This window comes from Orbicella faveolata, unplaced genomic scaffold, assembly GCF_042242905.1.
Source record: "Orbicella faveolata isolate gen_17 unplaced genomic scaffold, um_ofav_v1 contig_14, whole genome shotgun sequence".
NCBI lineage: Eukaryota > Metazoa > Cnidaria > Anthozoa > Scleractinia > Merulinidae > Orbicella > Orbicella faveolata.
In genome coordinates, this window is record NW_028301541.1 from 5,116,393 (window position 1) to 5,131,120 (window position 14,728).

A 14,728-nucleotide genomic window follows, 5' to 3' on the forward strand; every position below is an offset into this window, starting at 1 on the left:
AGTATAAGTATTGCAAGTGGCGTAAGTAGTCGTGTTGTATTGTAAGTAGTGCAAGTAATGGTAAGTATTAGAAAAGAAATGCGAAGATATAGTTAAGAGAATTAACTGAATTGTGGGGAAACTGCGATAACTCCGAAATGCCTTGAACAGACTACGCTAATCAAAAAGAATTAGAAACCAGGAATAACAACAAAAAAGAAACTTACATTTGCCTCCAATTTTAACGCGGAGCCTTTCAAGGATGTGCAACGAAAGCTCAAAATTGCTCACATACAGTTTGCATCACAAAGATATTGTGGTAACATATCCAATCCCAAAATTAACTTGACAATATACTACCATGAAAATCACTTGACCAATTCAAATGCGCACTCAGTTACAACAATCGGTGAAGGATTGTGAAGTGTAATTTTGACAGCAAATTTAACCCCGTAAACCCAGACAATATAGCTCTCAGCAAAACACTAATGACGTACCTGGTCGGCGTCCATAGAATCCAACTCTCATAGAGATATGTCCGTACCATGACACCACAACGATTCTGATGTACCTGGCGCGGATGGGAGGACGCAGTGGATTCGTGACGATACTGTTCCTATCACTGTTTCCACGGAATATCTGACAAAAAGAGAGCGTTTATCAACTTCGACTGGATGTGCCACAACAAAAAAATCTCAGTGACATGACAAGCAAGGCGTTTGCTGTGAGTTACAAAATAAATGCTATGCATAAACAAGAACCTTGACCAATATTCACGGAGTCATGAAAATCAAAATTTAAAGTTGTAAAACACTCCAAAATGGGTCAGATATGTTTGCTAGTGAAAAAAACCTCAACAGTATTTTGATGCAAATATTCGAGCTTCCCATTTAGATTGTAGTGAGTCAGTGAACGTTCTCGTTCGAAGGAATCATCGTTTTAACACCTTATTCCATAAAAACAGTGAATAAGAAAAGACAAAACTGTTTACAGAAAGATAAGGAACCGTAACGTTAGATAATGTTGTTACAATCTTCCGAAAGGCTGCTGCTTTTTCAGTCTCATTTTACTGCTAGTAATGGCGCCCTCTGTACAGTGAACAGGATTTTCCTCGCGTCGGTTCGCCGATCTTTACGCTTTATTCCTAACGAAAACTTACTAAAACCTCCAGACCACGCCCCAGGGTGAACGCTGTATAAGTTTCCACTGTGTCTGCAGACTCACCTTAACTCGCCCGCCTTTCTTATAAGGTATAAACCGAACTCCGTCATTTCCAAACAACAGCTTATAACTGGTGACCCACTGGTTTGCATCCTGTCGTCCCTGTGTTCTTATCGCTGTTATCAGAATCGGGCTTCCGAAGTTGAACTGTAAGAACTGACGCCTGTCATTCTTCTTTGCTGACCAGGCTCCCTTATTTCGGCCTCGGGCTTGGTTATTCAGTCGTCCGAGCCAGGGGGCATGGTAACGATTGTATGTAGAGGAGGCAGTGACGTAACTGTTTGGAATCTTGCCGTCTTCGACTCCGATTGGCACAGAATTACGAGCTGATAAAAAAAGTTGGAAAAGAATTTTAAGACTCTCTTGGTTCACTGTTTTAGAATTGAAACAACTCGGGCAACTCACTCAAGTTACTGAAATTACCTTTATCTGTAAGTAAAGTTCTTATCAAATTTTGTGTTTTTTTAAAAAATTTAAAATTTAAATTTTGTCATGTTGGGTGTCTAACAGAGATGTCTGCTAGCAGGTACTTACAGATTTTCCTGACGTAGAACTCAGCTCTCATAGATATGTGTCCAACCCATGTCCACGGGTGAATACGTACATATCGGGCCCGGAATGGAGGGATAAATAAGTTCTCCTTCAGTGTGTTCCGGTCTTTGTTTCCAGGGAAAATCTGAAACAAGGCAAAAACACGAACAAAATTGTTACTATGGGTAGATACTACACTGCAAGACATTATTCAGTTACTGAATGAAGTGGTGCGTCATAGCTAGAGCTATTAAGAGCTAAGTTCGCATTCACAATCCTAAAAGAGGGAATTAAGCACACAACTAAATGGCCTATTGATCTCGCGCACGATTGTCGTATACTAAAACAGAAGTAATCAAACCATGCCATTGGCAAAAGAAACGCATTAATAAGCAAAAACACACCACACCAAGTTTATAAGGAAAAAAAATACAAACGGAGCACAATCCTTTTAATCCCTTACCTTGACTCTTCCGTATTTCTTGTACTGTATCCACCGATATTTATCCTGACTGTACGAAATAATAAAGCTTGTGACCCACTGTTTGGCATCATATCTTCCCTGTGTAACCACTTTAACAACCTTCCTAGGCTTTTTAAGATCAAACTGGAGATACTGGCGGCGATTGTTCTTCCTCGCTGACCAGCCTCCACGGTATCGTCCTGTGACTCGCTGATGCAACCTGGCTCGCCAGGGAGCGTGGTGTTTGTCCCATGAGCTGGAAGCCGTAATGTAGCGTGCGCCGCGCCTTCCGGTTGGAATGCCACTTGGTCGTACGGGAGCCTCACGGACTAGAGTGAATCAAAATCAAGAGCGCTTTAATTTTTTTGCCGCGGTTTTTAGTTCTTTGCGTCCAACAAAATTATCTTTCCTTTGTATGTTCGCAATATCGCGGAGAAATGAGCTTTTACATCCGATAACGTCTTGAAAAAGTCCAACATCCAAATGGGTGAAGTCGCAAAGTTGTCTTAATTTGATAATCAACCTTCTCCTGATCTCTCATAAGCAACAACTTTTCTGACAAGCTCAAGACAAGAACTAATTTGTGTAGTCAAACTTAAATCTAGCTTACTGTTGTCTTGTACGACATGAAAAGTGAATTTTTGAAAAATGCTTAAATACTCTACAACAAACGCAGCCTTAAGAAATTGATATATGCTGAAAGGTTTATGAGATTTTTGCATGATATGAGGTATAAACGTCGCATGTAACAACACTGTATTGTCTTAGTAAGTCGTAAGACATGAAAATTGAATTCTACTCACCAAGAAGATATCCATAAAGCTCGACTCTCATAGAAATATGAGCACGCCAACTTACTGGATGGAACTTGACAAATCGAGCAACGACGGGGCGTCGGAAAAAGTGCTTTACGACAGTGTTTCTATCCTTATTGCCACGGAAAAGCTATGAAAAAATAAAAGCAGACATAGATAAGAATAGGTTTGCAAGACAAAACTATCTCCCTTTTTTGATTTTTGTGAACAATGTTAACGCCCTTCGCAATAGTTCGCTTTTTCTTCGTTGTAAATCAGCTATCCCAAGAGCTAAGCTAAGAATCGCGCATCTTATTCTTCATTTTTCTCGTTAGAAATCCGTCTTTCCAATCTTTTCCAAACTAAACCACGAGGAAGGCGAAACGTTAAGGCCCTTCCGATGTTTATTCCTGTAATTACATTCATAAATAAACTTACCTTGTTCCATTTTAGTTTACTACTAACTCTTCGAAAATGGTCTATTGTGGATTTGAAAATGACTTTTCAATGCGTATTGAAAGAGACTACGTTGGAACTCTTGACTACTGTAACAGTTCAGCACAGTAGTAGAGAGCACTGTAAACACACCTTAGGTCTTCTCCTCTCGGTATAATAGCGGAAATAGATTCCACCTTTGCTGTATGATATTCTAAGACTTGTCACCCACTGGCTGTAATCCTGCCGGCCCTGAACAGCGAAGCCCACAACACGAGCTAGCTTAGTGATGTCAACCAGCAGCCATTGCGCGCGATTGTTAGAGCGGGCGCACCACGCCCCTGTCAACCTTCCCCGTCGGGGGATGTTCAGACGTGCACGCTTAGGACCATGGTTTCTGTTCCAGCTGGATGAAGCACTGAATCCTCCATCCGGGATACGGCGGTCCTCGACTCCAAGAGCCAAACGAGAAGGCACTGGTAATGGACAGAGAATGCACGTTGGTCAGAAAAATACGTCCGCAATGCGTACGCATTTCCTATTTTGAGCTCGTGTACAAACATTAAAGTACACGACTAACAGTAATCACAGAGTACAGAAGAACAATGTTCATACTTTCATGTTCAGGTGCTGAGAAAAACAGTCTTACCAAATTAATAAGGAACATTTTCCAAGCTGAAAATCAGTAATGCTTTTTAAAGTTTAAAGACCTGAACTTTTACTTGAGTAAATCGCAAATTTTTGGTTAAGGTGGCCGAACACAGTTTTCGCGCGCGCTTTCGTTGATGCAATTCAGCGCGCGCACAAGGATTGCAAAACACAAACATGCCGCCAATAGAGCGATCATTTTATTTACTCAACACCCGCAGTATATGTGCTATTTTTCTCTATAATTGAACGCAGTGTATTGATGGCTTTAGTCTTTTATCCCAAATATATGTTAGAATAGGTAAAGATGCAAAGAACTCAGCAATTCTCAGCTAAATGCAGCGCATGCGTAGTAAGTCAAAAAATTGCGATTGAATGAAAATTTGCACTCTTGGAAATACGCCTATTTCTCGAGAACCACTCATTAGAATTTCACGAAATTTGGCACGAAAATACTTTAGGAAATAAAAAACCGGAGTATTGAAAATAATTGAACTTTAACAAGGGAAACTCTAGATATTGAAGTAAACCTTCAACAAGGGATAATTAAAGATTTCTCTGTTAAATTATTAGCAAAATGGTGTTAACTTGTGAGAATCGTTACAAGCATGTTGCATGCAAATTATAAAGAAAATCTAATGACTAGATTTTCTACAAATAAACAAAACCAATTTTAAAGGCCCGTTTATTTTTATTCGTGTTGCCATGGCAACGGCACATACGTCAGCTTAACCATCAGAAAACCAAAGTTTGTGTCGTTAACCTGCTTGCTGCCATTTTTGACGACCGAGAGATCAAGGGTTTTAGAGAAAAAGGTGAATGAAACACAGGTATCAAAAACTGTGTTCAGCCACCTTAAGGTACATGCCTTAAAATACCTGTACTTCGAACACCAAATTAAACAACGAAAGCTCTATAATGGTCTCTTTTCTCTATAACTGAGCAACGCTTAAACATTGCCATAGGACTAAAGAGTAAAGAACAACAACAAACACGGTACACAAAGCCTGTTAGACTTTATTAAGTAACGTACCAGTAGCTCTTCCATAGAATTCTACTCTCATGGAGATGTGATTAACCCATCTGACGGGGTGAACACGGATAACTCGCGCCTTTATTTTGGGCCTCAATAAGTGCATTACAACTGTGTTTCTGTCTCTGTTTCCTCTGAAATACTGAACATAGAGGCAAAGGCAGTGAGAACAGAGCATGATGAGGGACCGCAGTAAAAATCATTACATTTACAACGAAGAATTTCCGAAAGGAACACCTCTAGACCTCAAAGAAATTTTTCTCAACGAATTGTCAGCAAAATAAGCAAAATAAGAAGCGAGAGGGAGTCAAAGTAAATAACAAAATTCTCTACTTTTATAGGCCCCTACGGTTTTGGTATGATCGCAATTATTAAAGATCAAAATATGTCGAATCCAAACGTCAGTCCTTAAGCTACTCTAAAAAGTGTGTTACGACTTCTTCGCTAACGCAGCACAAATTTCTTTACAGACTAATTTTCAACTATGTTTTTACCTTCGTTCTGCCATTCTTCCTGTATTTAGCAAAGTAAGTACCGTCCACACTGAATGACAGATAGTACAGAGTCACCCATTGGTTGTAGTCGTTTCTTCCTTGGGTTGCCACGGCAACTATTTTCTTAGCGCCTCTGAAGTCCACCTGCAGGTATTGCCCGCGGTTGTTTTTCTTTGCGCACCAGGCCCCGGCGTACCGTCCTCGTCTCGGTCGTTTAAGCCTGCCTAGCCAAGCAGCGTGGTATCTGTCCCATCGTGATGAGGCTGTGATAGCTCTGTTGGGTATGCGACCGTTTTGTAGTCCAAGAGGTTTAGGAGCCGCTCGCCTGACACCTAAGATAACAACATGAAAATTAGAGAACACATTGTCGAGCAACCTGTCATTTGAAGTTCAGGAGTCACACGAAAATAAGTAGAGTTAATTTTTAAGCTGAGAATTCTTTTAACAGGTTAGCCAATTACAACCCTTCTCCAAAACCTAAACGAGCTAGCTCCAGAATTCTCTGGGGCTAGAAGCAATGCTCAAGTCGCCAGTATCTTGGACACAACAGGAGGTGGAAGGAGGAATGAAAGAACTCCCCCTCTCTCAAACCCGCAAGTACTTTTCATCGATAGCTTATTCCACAATCAAGGTGATCAACTCACAGAATAAGAGTAGGGCCTCCAGACGAGAAAATCGGGTCATTGCAAAGCCAGCACAACCTACTAGTATCTCTTTTACATGTTATTTCACGCCAATGTTCATTGAAACTTTAAGGAGCGGAACTGTAAAACCATATTGGAACATAACTCCTTACCAGCTCTCTGTCCGTAGAGCCCAATCCTCATGGAGATATGTCCGTACCACGTGATTGGATGGAACCTGACATATTTCGTGAAGAGAGGTCTTTGAAGTCTGTGAGACACCTGGCTATTACGGTCCCTATTTCCTGGGAATACCTGCAATAAAAGAACAAAGGGAGAGATGGGAAGGTTAACTACGCTTCTGCAACAGACTCCTCCCCGCCGGATTGCGTCGCTCAGCGACTCGTTCTTCGCTTGCCTGTTTGACTTAAAGGTGAGTCTACGGGAAGGCTAATTATTTCAACTGCTGAATATTGTTTCTAGCCTTATTTGACGTTTACCCTTCTTTCTCTCTATTTTCTCATGATTTAATCTTCTAATCTCTGCCACTTTTAATCGTCGTTGTGATATCTTAGGGATATGTCAAGAACACACACCAGTTCGCAAGTCAAACGTTTCTCACCAGTTTATGGTTGACTTTGTACATCTTGCAGGGCCAAGGTACAAATTTGACAAATCTACTCAAATTTCTGTTTGAAAATTACGTGATAGGAATGCCTCTTAAATATTTGCTCTTTAGGCTTTCAATCACCTAGTGCTTAAAAAAACACCAAATGGTTCAGTGGAGTTTTAACTCTACGTTGGAAAGGTTCAACAGAAAAATTCATCTAATTCAGATAACTCAGATAGTGAGTAGCGTAGCCAATAACAGAACTATATTCGTGATAGAACGCTACTAGATTTATACTAAACTGAAATAGTCACCTTCATTCGGCCGTTTTCTCTGTACGGACGGAACGTACGTCCATTCAAGCTATACGATATGCTGTAACTTGTCACCCATTGGTTGGCATCCTGTCGACCTTGCGTCACCACACCGGTAATTCTTGTTTTGTGACCCAGTTTGACCTGTATCCACTGTCGCTTGTTGTTCTTCCTAGCAGACCAGGCTCCTCGGTGGCGTTTATTCGCCACAGTGTTGAGTCTCGCCCTATCGGCGCGATGGTACCTGTCCCACTTACTGGAGGCCGTAAACGCCCTGTTTGGAATCTTGCCATCTTCTAAACCAACTTCCACGCTGTATTTAGCTGTTGGAAAGTAGCGCAGTGAAAATATTAAGTACACTTTCAATTTAGCAGCCCTACCCTAAAGGAGAATCCTCATTTTACGAAACATCGATTTTTCGCAACGCTCGATTATTCGAAACAAATTTTTGTCCCCTTGGCAAAACAGTTAGGAACAATTTACCCTCGATGTTACGTACCTCCAGCTTTCTCGAATCAATTTCCGATCCTCTAGACGGTTCGAAAAAGCGGAATTACAAAGAAAACAACAAATACTTACGTAAGGTGTTTCCATAGAATTCAGCTCTCAATGACATATGTCCCACCCAAGCAATGGGATAAATTCGTACATATCGTGCCTTGATTGGTGGATCGAAAACGTTAGACTTGACTGTGTGTTGGTCTTTGTTTCCTGGGAAGACCTGAGGGTGGAAGTTAATAAACACAATTTAGTTTTATTATTCTCTTCGGATATCTCATTTAGACAACAGACGATTGGTGATAGATCTCTCCTTTGACATTGGCCAACGAATGCATACGTGTATTCATAAACCCTAAGATTAACTTAATTACGACGTTCAGTTGGGGCTGAGGTTTCAAAAAAAGTGGCGGTTGAAGCTACAATCATGGACAAAAGTCTTGGAACAATTTTTCAAACACGCCAGACAAACACCTGCCTAGACTCTTCCCTCACCTTACAAACAAGGTTGAAAACTAGCACCTGTATATTTTCCTGATCGTCTACATCATATTGGTGGTGGGGGGGGGGGGGGGGGGGATACAGAAACGCGTTTTTAAATGTATAACAGCGCTTTTTCAAACTTAAGTTGTAAAACACAGAAAACACGTTGCATTACACCAGTTTCCCAAGGACTTTTCTCCTCCATTGTAGCTGGTCAGAAATATCCGGCACCCCAAAAAGTACGGAACCAAAGTGTTTTGCAAAAACGTCAAAAGACATACATATTAAACTTTATCGCCATTTTTCAGCAATTTTCAGCAACGATCTACGATGATTATCGCTCAAAACATCAGCTTTCCAATTTCACTTCGGCGGTTAAAATCTATTAGTTCACGATGTACAATATTAAAGTTATCTTACCTGCACTCGACTGTATTTCCTGTAAGGTGTCCAATAGAAGGCGTCAGCGCTGTATTTGATAACGTATCGTGTTACATACTGTCTGAGGTCGGACCGTCCTTGTGTCGCGACCTTGACAATTTTTCTTGGCCGCCTAAAGTCAAACTGTATCCACTGTCCTCGTTTGTTTACTTTAGCAGACCATCCACCACGGTAGTGCCCGCGTTTTCTGTTGTACAGCCGCGCTAACCAGGCGGCGTGGTATTTATCCCAGATGCTGGACGCTGTTATGTAGCGGTTGTTAAGACGGTTGTTGGAAAGGCCAAGAGGCTTGGCAACAGGGCGAGGCCCTGGAAAATACAAATCAGTATTGTGAAGACGCTATCTTAAAAGGACTTTGTATGTTGGTTGTAAAGAAAAACAGGACCGTTTTGCGATACGTAGTTAACATGAATACATCACAATACGCTCGTGATAAGTCTTCCCAACACTGAAATAAATCTAGACCAAAGTTTTCGCAAAGCAAAACAAAACTTTAATATTTTCTCTGATAAATCTAATTTTCAAAGAATATAAATTCAAATTATCTGACAACAAAACCACACCAGTTCACATACTTATGCCTTTTCTTTACTTACTCAAATATTTTCCATACAACTCCACCCTCATAGACATGTGTCTGTACCAGGACTGTGGGTAAAAACGCAAATATCGAGCTCTGATGGAGGGCACAAGAGCATTTCTGACCACAGTGTTCCTGTCTCGATTACCGCGGAAGACCTGGGATCGAGATAGTTCAAAAGACTAATATGAATCTTGAAAAACACAAAATTAACGCAGAGAAACTAAGGCTATGTTCACACTACGCCGAAGAAATTTGAAAACGGTGTTTTCACTCCGAAAATACATCAAATGTTTTCCGCCCACACTGCGCCGGAGAAATTTGAAAATCCAACAGTTAGCGGTCATTTTGTACTTGTATTTGAGGAAAACTTGGGGAGGGAAATATCATGATTATCGCAATGTCATCGTTTTCGTAAACCTTCGTTTTCGAAAAATGTGCGCTTCACACAGGGGAAAGATTTATTTCATCTGTAGTGATAATTAAATATCTTGTAAACATTCTTTACCCCTCTTCGTCCAGGTCGATAATTTCGGAATCGTATCCCATCGTCACCATACATTACTCTGTAACTTGTCACCCATTGGTTAGCGTCTTGGCGACCTTGGATTGCGGTAGCCACGATACTCGCACGAGTGCGGAGGTCAACCTGTGAGGAAACATTCACAATTTGTTAAAGTAAGGTAGAGTCTGCGTCGTGGCAAGTGGTCCATACCGTCATAACTTATTCGGGTTTCCGTAGAATTAATCTACTAGAAATATTTCTACTCCCCCTGATAAAATGCTAGTCCATCACCGGTACCCATTTATTCACCTGGATTTCTTGCCCGAGAGCACATCACATTGTACCTGGCCAGGGGCCTGTTTCTCGAATGTCCTGAGGAGTTTTCGCACCCGGAGAGCCGTAGCAAAATCTCAAACCTTATGAACACAGAGCTGTTTTATTCACATATTCTTCATATGAACAGGGTTCCCTTTATACAAGTAGTTACAAATTAACTAAAAATGGCTTTGCACGCCAAAAAGTTTCCGGGGCTTTCTAGAAACTGGCCCAAGGGCTCGAACCCGGACTGATGATAACGCCATTACAATGAGCACGCAATTATAAGGTTCAATAAGGTTCACTATTTCGAGTGCTGACAACAATCTACTAGCTCTCTCGGTAAAGAGTGGGTTTTTAAATCGTAAAAAAACACCAAACAAGCTACAGAAATACTTGTCTCCAAATTAACTCAATAGCGTGCGTATACTTCAGTCACTAACCTGTAGCCACTGTCCTCGGATATTTCTTCTTGCCGACCAAGCTCCCCGGAATCTTCCTGACTTACATATATGAAGTCTTCCTCGCGAGGCGGCGTGGTATCGGTCCCAGAAACTCGAGGCACTTAGAGCGCTATCACGTATTCTCTTATCACTGACACCAAGAGGAAGTCTTGATACAGCTACAAAAATAAACAAGGCAGCGTAATTGTAAAGCATTGTTTCCATGCAACTTATTTTATTGCAGATGAATGTAAAATTGATTCTGTTTTTTTGAATGAGTAGAGTCTTATAAGCAAGAAAATAGACCAATGAGCACTCGTCGACGCAAATACACGTGACCAGCGCCGAGCGCCCGAAAACGCACTTGACAAAAATGCGATTGGTTTTTAATTGTCTTGAATCTGATTGGTTGATTAAGTGGCGTGAGTTTTTTAACCAATCACAGAGCGAGGAAAAGCCAACCCAAAACATTTCATGATCAATTTCGATCCTCAATGGAAAGTCACTCTAACAATTTATTTTGAAATGTTTTGGTTTGATTTTTGTAAGTCCTTAACTCTCACCAGTTCTGTGTCCATAGAATTCAGCCCTGAGCGAGATGTGTCCTCTCCAGCCGACTGGGTGAATGCGGATGAAACGTGTCCGGATTGCCGGAGACAGGCGCCGTCTTACAATTGTGTTCCTATCTCTATTTGCACGGAAAATCTAACAACAAGCAAAACAAAATTGGTTATAGCAAGGGACCGTAAAAGTCCGATAATAAAGTCCCACGAAATAAGCCAGCTCCCAAAATGTCACATAATAGCTGCCAATCCCTAAATTTTAACCAATCTTTGAGTATTCTTGTCCCCTCTCCTCCCTCCCTCTTGGTATGCTGGTTTCTCGGTAAGTATTCAGTCAGGTAAGTTATTCCCAATGATATCTTTCAACGTGAAGGTGCCAGTTAGCGGCCGCTTGTTTGGGTGGTTCCCACTTCCAGGGTTACCATGGACACTTCTCTTCTGCATATTGCATTTGGCACCCCGCTTACCTTTTAGGCACCAGTTCCCAAGCTCATCTATTTGAGATGAGTTTAACGGTAATTTCTGTCACAGGTTTATGTCACGTCGATCGTAGCGTAATATGCCCGCCAACTGGCAGAAACCAGTACTAACATTTCTGACTTACCTTTCGGCACAAATAGGGCACAAAGTTGATGCCATCAAACCCGTATGACAGATAGTATCTTGTCACCCATTGGCTGGCGTCCTGACGACCTTGTGTAGCAACAGCTAGTACCTTGACTGGACTGGTGAAGTCGACCTTAAGCCATTGGTGAGGATTGTTATGCTTAGCTGACCAGGCTCCTATGTAACGACCGCGCCGAGAAATTTGAAGCCTGGCACGATTTGGTCCATGATAGCGATCCCATTTAGAGGAAGCTGTGATCGCTCGGGATGGAATACGGCCATTCTTCATTCCTAATGGTTTGTATTGTTGTGATACTGAAGAAGAAAGAGCAGCGGTATAGTTAAGTAGGGCCAACTAAGGAATAAAAATTACCATGGTGATTGCACGTTGTTACTTAAGCCAGTTTTCCAGAACTTAGCACACTACCTGGTCAATAGACCTTTCCCACATTCCAACAAACAACGACGCCGAGGCCAGGTCAAGGTGGACAAAAATACAGCAAATGTATGAACATATCCACCCCAACCTCACTCTAGTGCTATTGTTCGTATGCTATTGTACATTATATACAATGGTTGTGTTTGCAAATGTATGGAAGTCAGAAACCTAACGTGTGTGATTTTAAAATTACTAAGACTGCTAATTTTAAGACTACTAATATGTAAAGGTAAATTTTTGTGAACGTTTGAAAGTTTTAAAAATCAAGATTTATGACGATAAGTTGTTGAAATAAAAGCTGCCATTCAACATCCAAATCTTTAAAATGCTTTCACTTTTCTTTTCTTTCCGATTTCCATTAACTTAAACATAAATGGTCTCTCAATTGACAGTTTTACTAATTTCATCTAATGGTTTGTCCCATTTCTGAGGTTCAATTTGTTCCACGACCATGGTGTAGGAATGAGTGACATCACAAACCTCTTGTCCAGCCACCCCTGGTGATCTGTGGAATGCATTTAAGTCTTCTGTTCTTCGGATGGCGTTCATTTGCAGCATAGCATAGTCCTTTGATGATGCAGTTATTTCTCTGTGTTCATAGAACAAATCAGAATAAATTTAAGTGAAGAGTGGAACAGGAAGCCTGAGACAACAGATCGAACCGAACCCGGAATCAAGCTGGAAATTCCATAGACATGACGTGGTTATCCTAAAATCTGGCTGCTGTCTCTGATAAAGCCTTAGATTTTACAGTGTGCCCGTCTTTCTGGCATGCTATCAGTAATAAAATATTGCGGAACTAGCTTTCCACAAGGACGTTTGAATTACCGCTGACACACTCTCCACGCGCTTGGCCCTGATAACTACAAGCCTATCTATCATTTATGAAACCAGACAGCAGCATCTGAACACCAACAAGAATAACGCAATACCTTTCGCCAGCAGAGCCCATTTGATAAACATCTATGGCAGGCCGAGTCGTAAATAACCAACTTAAGACGATTGCTAAGCAAGACACCATTATTTGAAATGGCCACTAACACTCTCAGGGGTAGGCCGCGAAGCTTTCTCGCTGTGGGAAACTTGAAAGGAAGTTTACATCTTGCTTCCCTGAAACTCTGCAAATGGCCGTGGTTCTTCCTTTGCGCACCGATACCATGCCATCTGCGACGCAACAACTGAACAGGAAAATGAAATACATTGTGGTCAGTAAAAATAGAAAACATTTTTAACCGCGCGACCACGGGTCGAGCGCAGTTCTTGCTTCGCCAGGAACCAGGCTCTCACTCCCACCCTCCCACTTCGCAGCATCAGATGTTTTATGAAGCTGCCAGCAGTTGCTTCTTCTGGTTTAGCCAGTAAATAGAGTCACTGTGTTGCTGCTGTTTGGCTAGTGCTGCTTCATAGAACTGTTTTCTATCGATTCGAGATAGTGTAGTTTAAATTTCACCGCGCGGGGTTAAGCTTCCTGTTTTTTTGTTTTTTTTACCCTAGCGAGTGGGTTGGTGCGGTTGGGTGAAAATTCAATGCTGGTGACTCTGTGGCTCTGATGTGTAATTAAGTGTAGAAATCCTTACTTCTTGTAGAGGAGAAACACCTGAACCGTGCAGTAAGATTTAGAGGTAATCGATACATAAAACTTTAATAAACCTTGCGTTTGGTCTTATTCAGCATATAAGTAGCTTCAAAGGTTTTCATAAAATCAAATAAGGCCAACACTAACAATCATTCTGAGAGCACGTTATGCATTTTAATCTTCCCCTCTTTTTAACCATTGGTATTATACTTTAAAAGTAAATGTGATGCTTTTGCCAACGTTACACATCTTGATATGTACATGTTACCAAAAAACTTAGGTATTTACACTTCCAAAAAATACAGATACCTTGGGTAACCTATTTAAAATCGTAAAAAAATAAAACGAACACCAAAAACAACAACAACAGATATTCGAACTCTTACCCGAGCTTTCTGTATGTGACAGCTCACGTGACCTTCCCAGAAACCTCTTCCGTACACACTAGCAAATCGGCAAGCACGCTTCCTCAGGTCACACACTCCTTTAGACTGCAGTCCTTGCAGCTTCGGAGGTTTTCTTTTATCTACCGAACAATCACTTGAACCATAACCGCGATAGCAGCGACATTTTCCGTTCACGCATCGTCCTCGCTTATTGCAGTTGTCTGGACAGAGTTTTGCCAGGATTTTTGTGTTAGGGACAAGGCGACCTTTCTTCTTCTTGTAGTTTTTGGGATTAACAAGAGCTGCGGTTTTACAAGCGTCTTGGAGACTGGATAATGCTGACTTGGCCATAGATAGCTTTCCTGAAATCTAGTATTACCAAAAAAACAGGGCATCAAAAAACAAACAAGCAGCAGGGATACACGAACAATTATTTTTTGACGGTGGTAGGGGGGGGGGGAGGGCGTGGGCGATTTTCTGGGGCACGAAAGTAGTTTTTTTCAACGTTAGGTTGTGCATGAGTGTTTTTTGGTGGGCAATAGCTTGTGCAAGAATTCTTTTATCATCAATCTTAAAATAATGATAGTGGGAAGCACTTGCTCGATTTTTTCCTCCATGGCTCCCCTTGCACGAGTTTTTTTTCAGCAGCCAGTTTCGTTCTGCAAGAACTTATTTTTGGAAACTGCCCAACCTCTCCCCCCCCCCCCCCCCCTTACCTTATCCCTCCTCTTCAAAAAATAATGGTCCG

The 14,728-nt window shown here is 41.4% G+C and overlaps 1 protein-coding gene across 1 annotated transcript in view; it reads right to left on the minus strand.

Moving 5' to 3' along the window:
• LOC110068486 (uncharacterized) overlaps window positions 1–14,728 on the minus strand; it is a 36,780-nt gene that overhangs the window by 10,021 nt on the left and 12,031 nt on the right. The window contains exons 18-37 of the mRNA XM_089286304.1: window positions 13,981–14,349; window positions 12,951–13,196; window positions 12,499–12,607; window positions 11,578–11,894; window positions 10,974–11,115; window positions 10,411–10,589; window positions 9,656–9,796; window positions 9,164–9,305; window positions 8,547–8,875; window positions 7,725–7,866; window positions 7,146–7,468; window positions 6,395–6,536; window positions 5,599–5,930; window positions 5,105–5,246; window positions 3,577–3,899; window positions 2,998–3,139; window positions 2,195–2,523; window positions 1,735–1,876; window positions 1,204–1,526; window positions 477–618 (exon numbers count right to left, since the gene is read on the minus strand). Coding sequence (XP_089142430.1) covers window positions 477–618; window positions 1,204–1,526; window positions 1,735–1,876; window positions 2,195–2,523; window positions 2,998–3,139; window positions 3,577–3,899; window positions 5,105–5,246; window positions 5,599–5,930; window positions 6,395–6,536; window positions 7,146–7,468; window positions 7,725–7,866; window positions 8,547–8,875; window positions 9,164–9,305; window positions 9,656–9,796; window positions 10,411–10,589; window positions 10,974–11,115; window positions 11,578–11,894; window positions 12,499–12,607; window positions 12,951–13,196; window positions 13,981–14,349 — 4,456 coding nt within the window. The remainder of the gene's footprint in view (window positions 1–476; window positions 619–1,203; window positions 1,527–1,734; window positions 1,877–2,194; window positions 2,524–2,997; window positions 3,140–3,576; window positions 3,900–5,104; window positions 5,247–5,598; window positions 5,931–6,394; window positions 6,537–7,145; window positions 7,469–7,724; window positions 7,867–8,546; window positions 8,876–9,163; window positions 9,306–9,655; window positions 9,797–10,410; window positions 10,590–10,973; window positions 11,116–11,577; window positions 11,895–12,498; window positions 12,608–12,950; window positions 13,197–13,980; window positions 14,350–14,728) is intronic.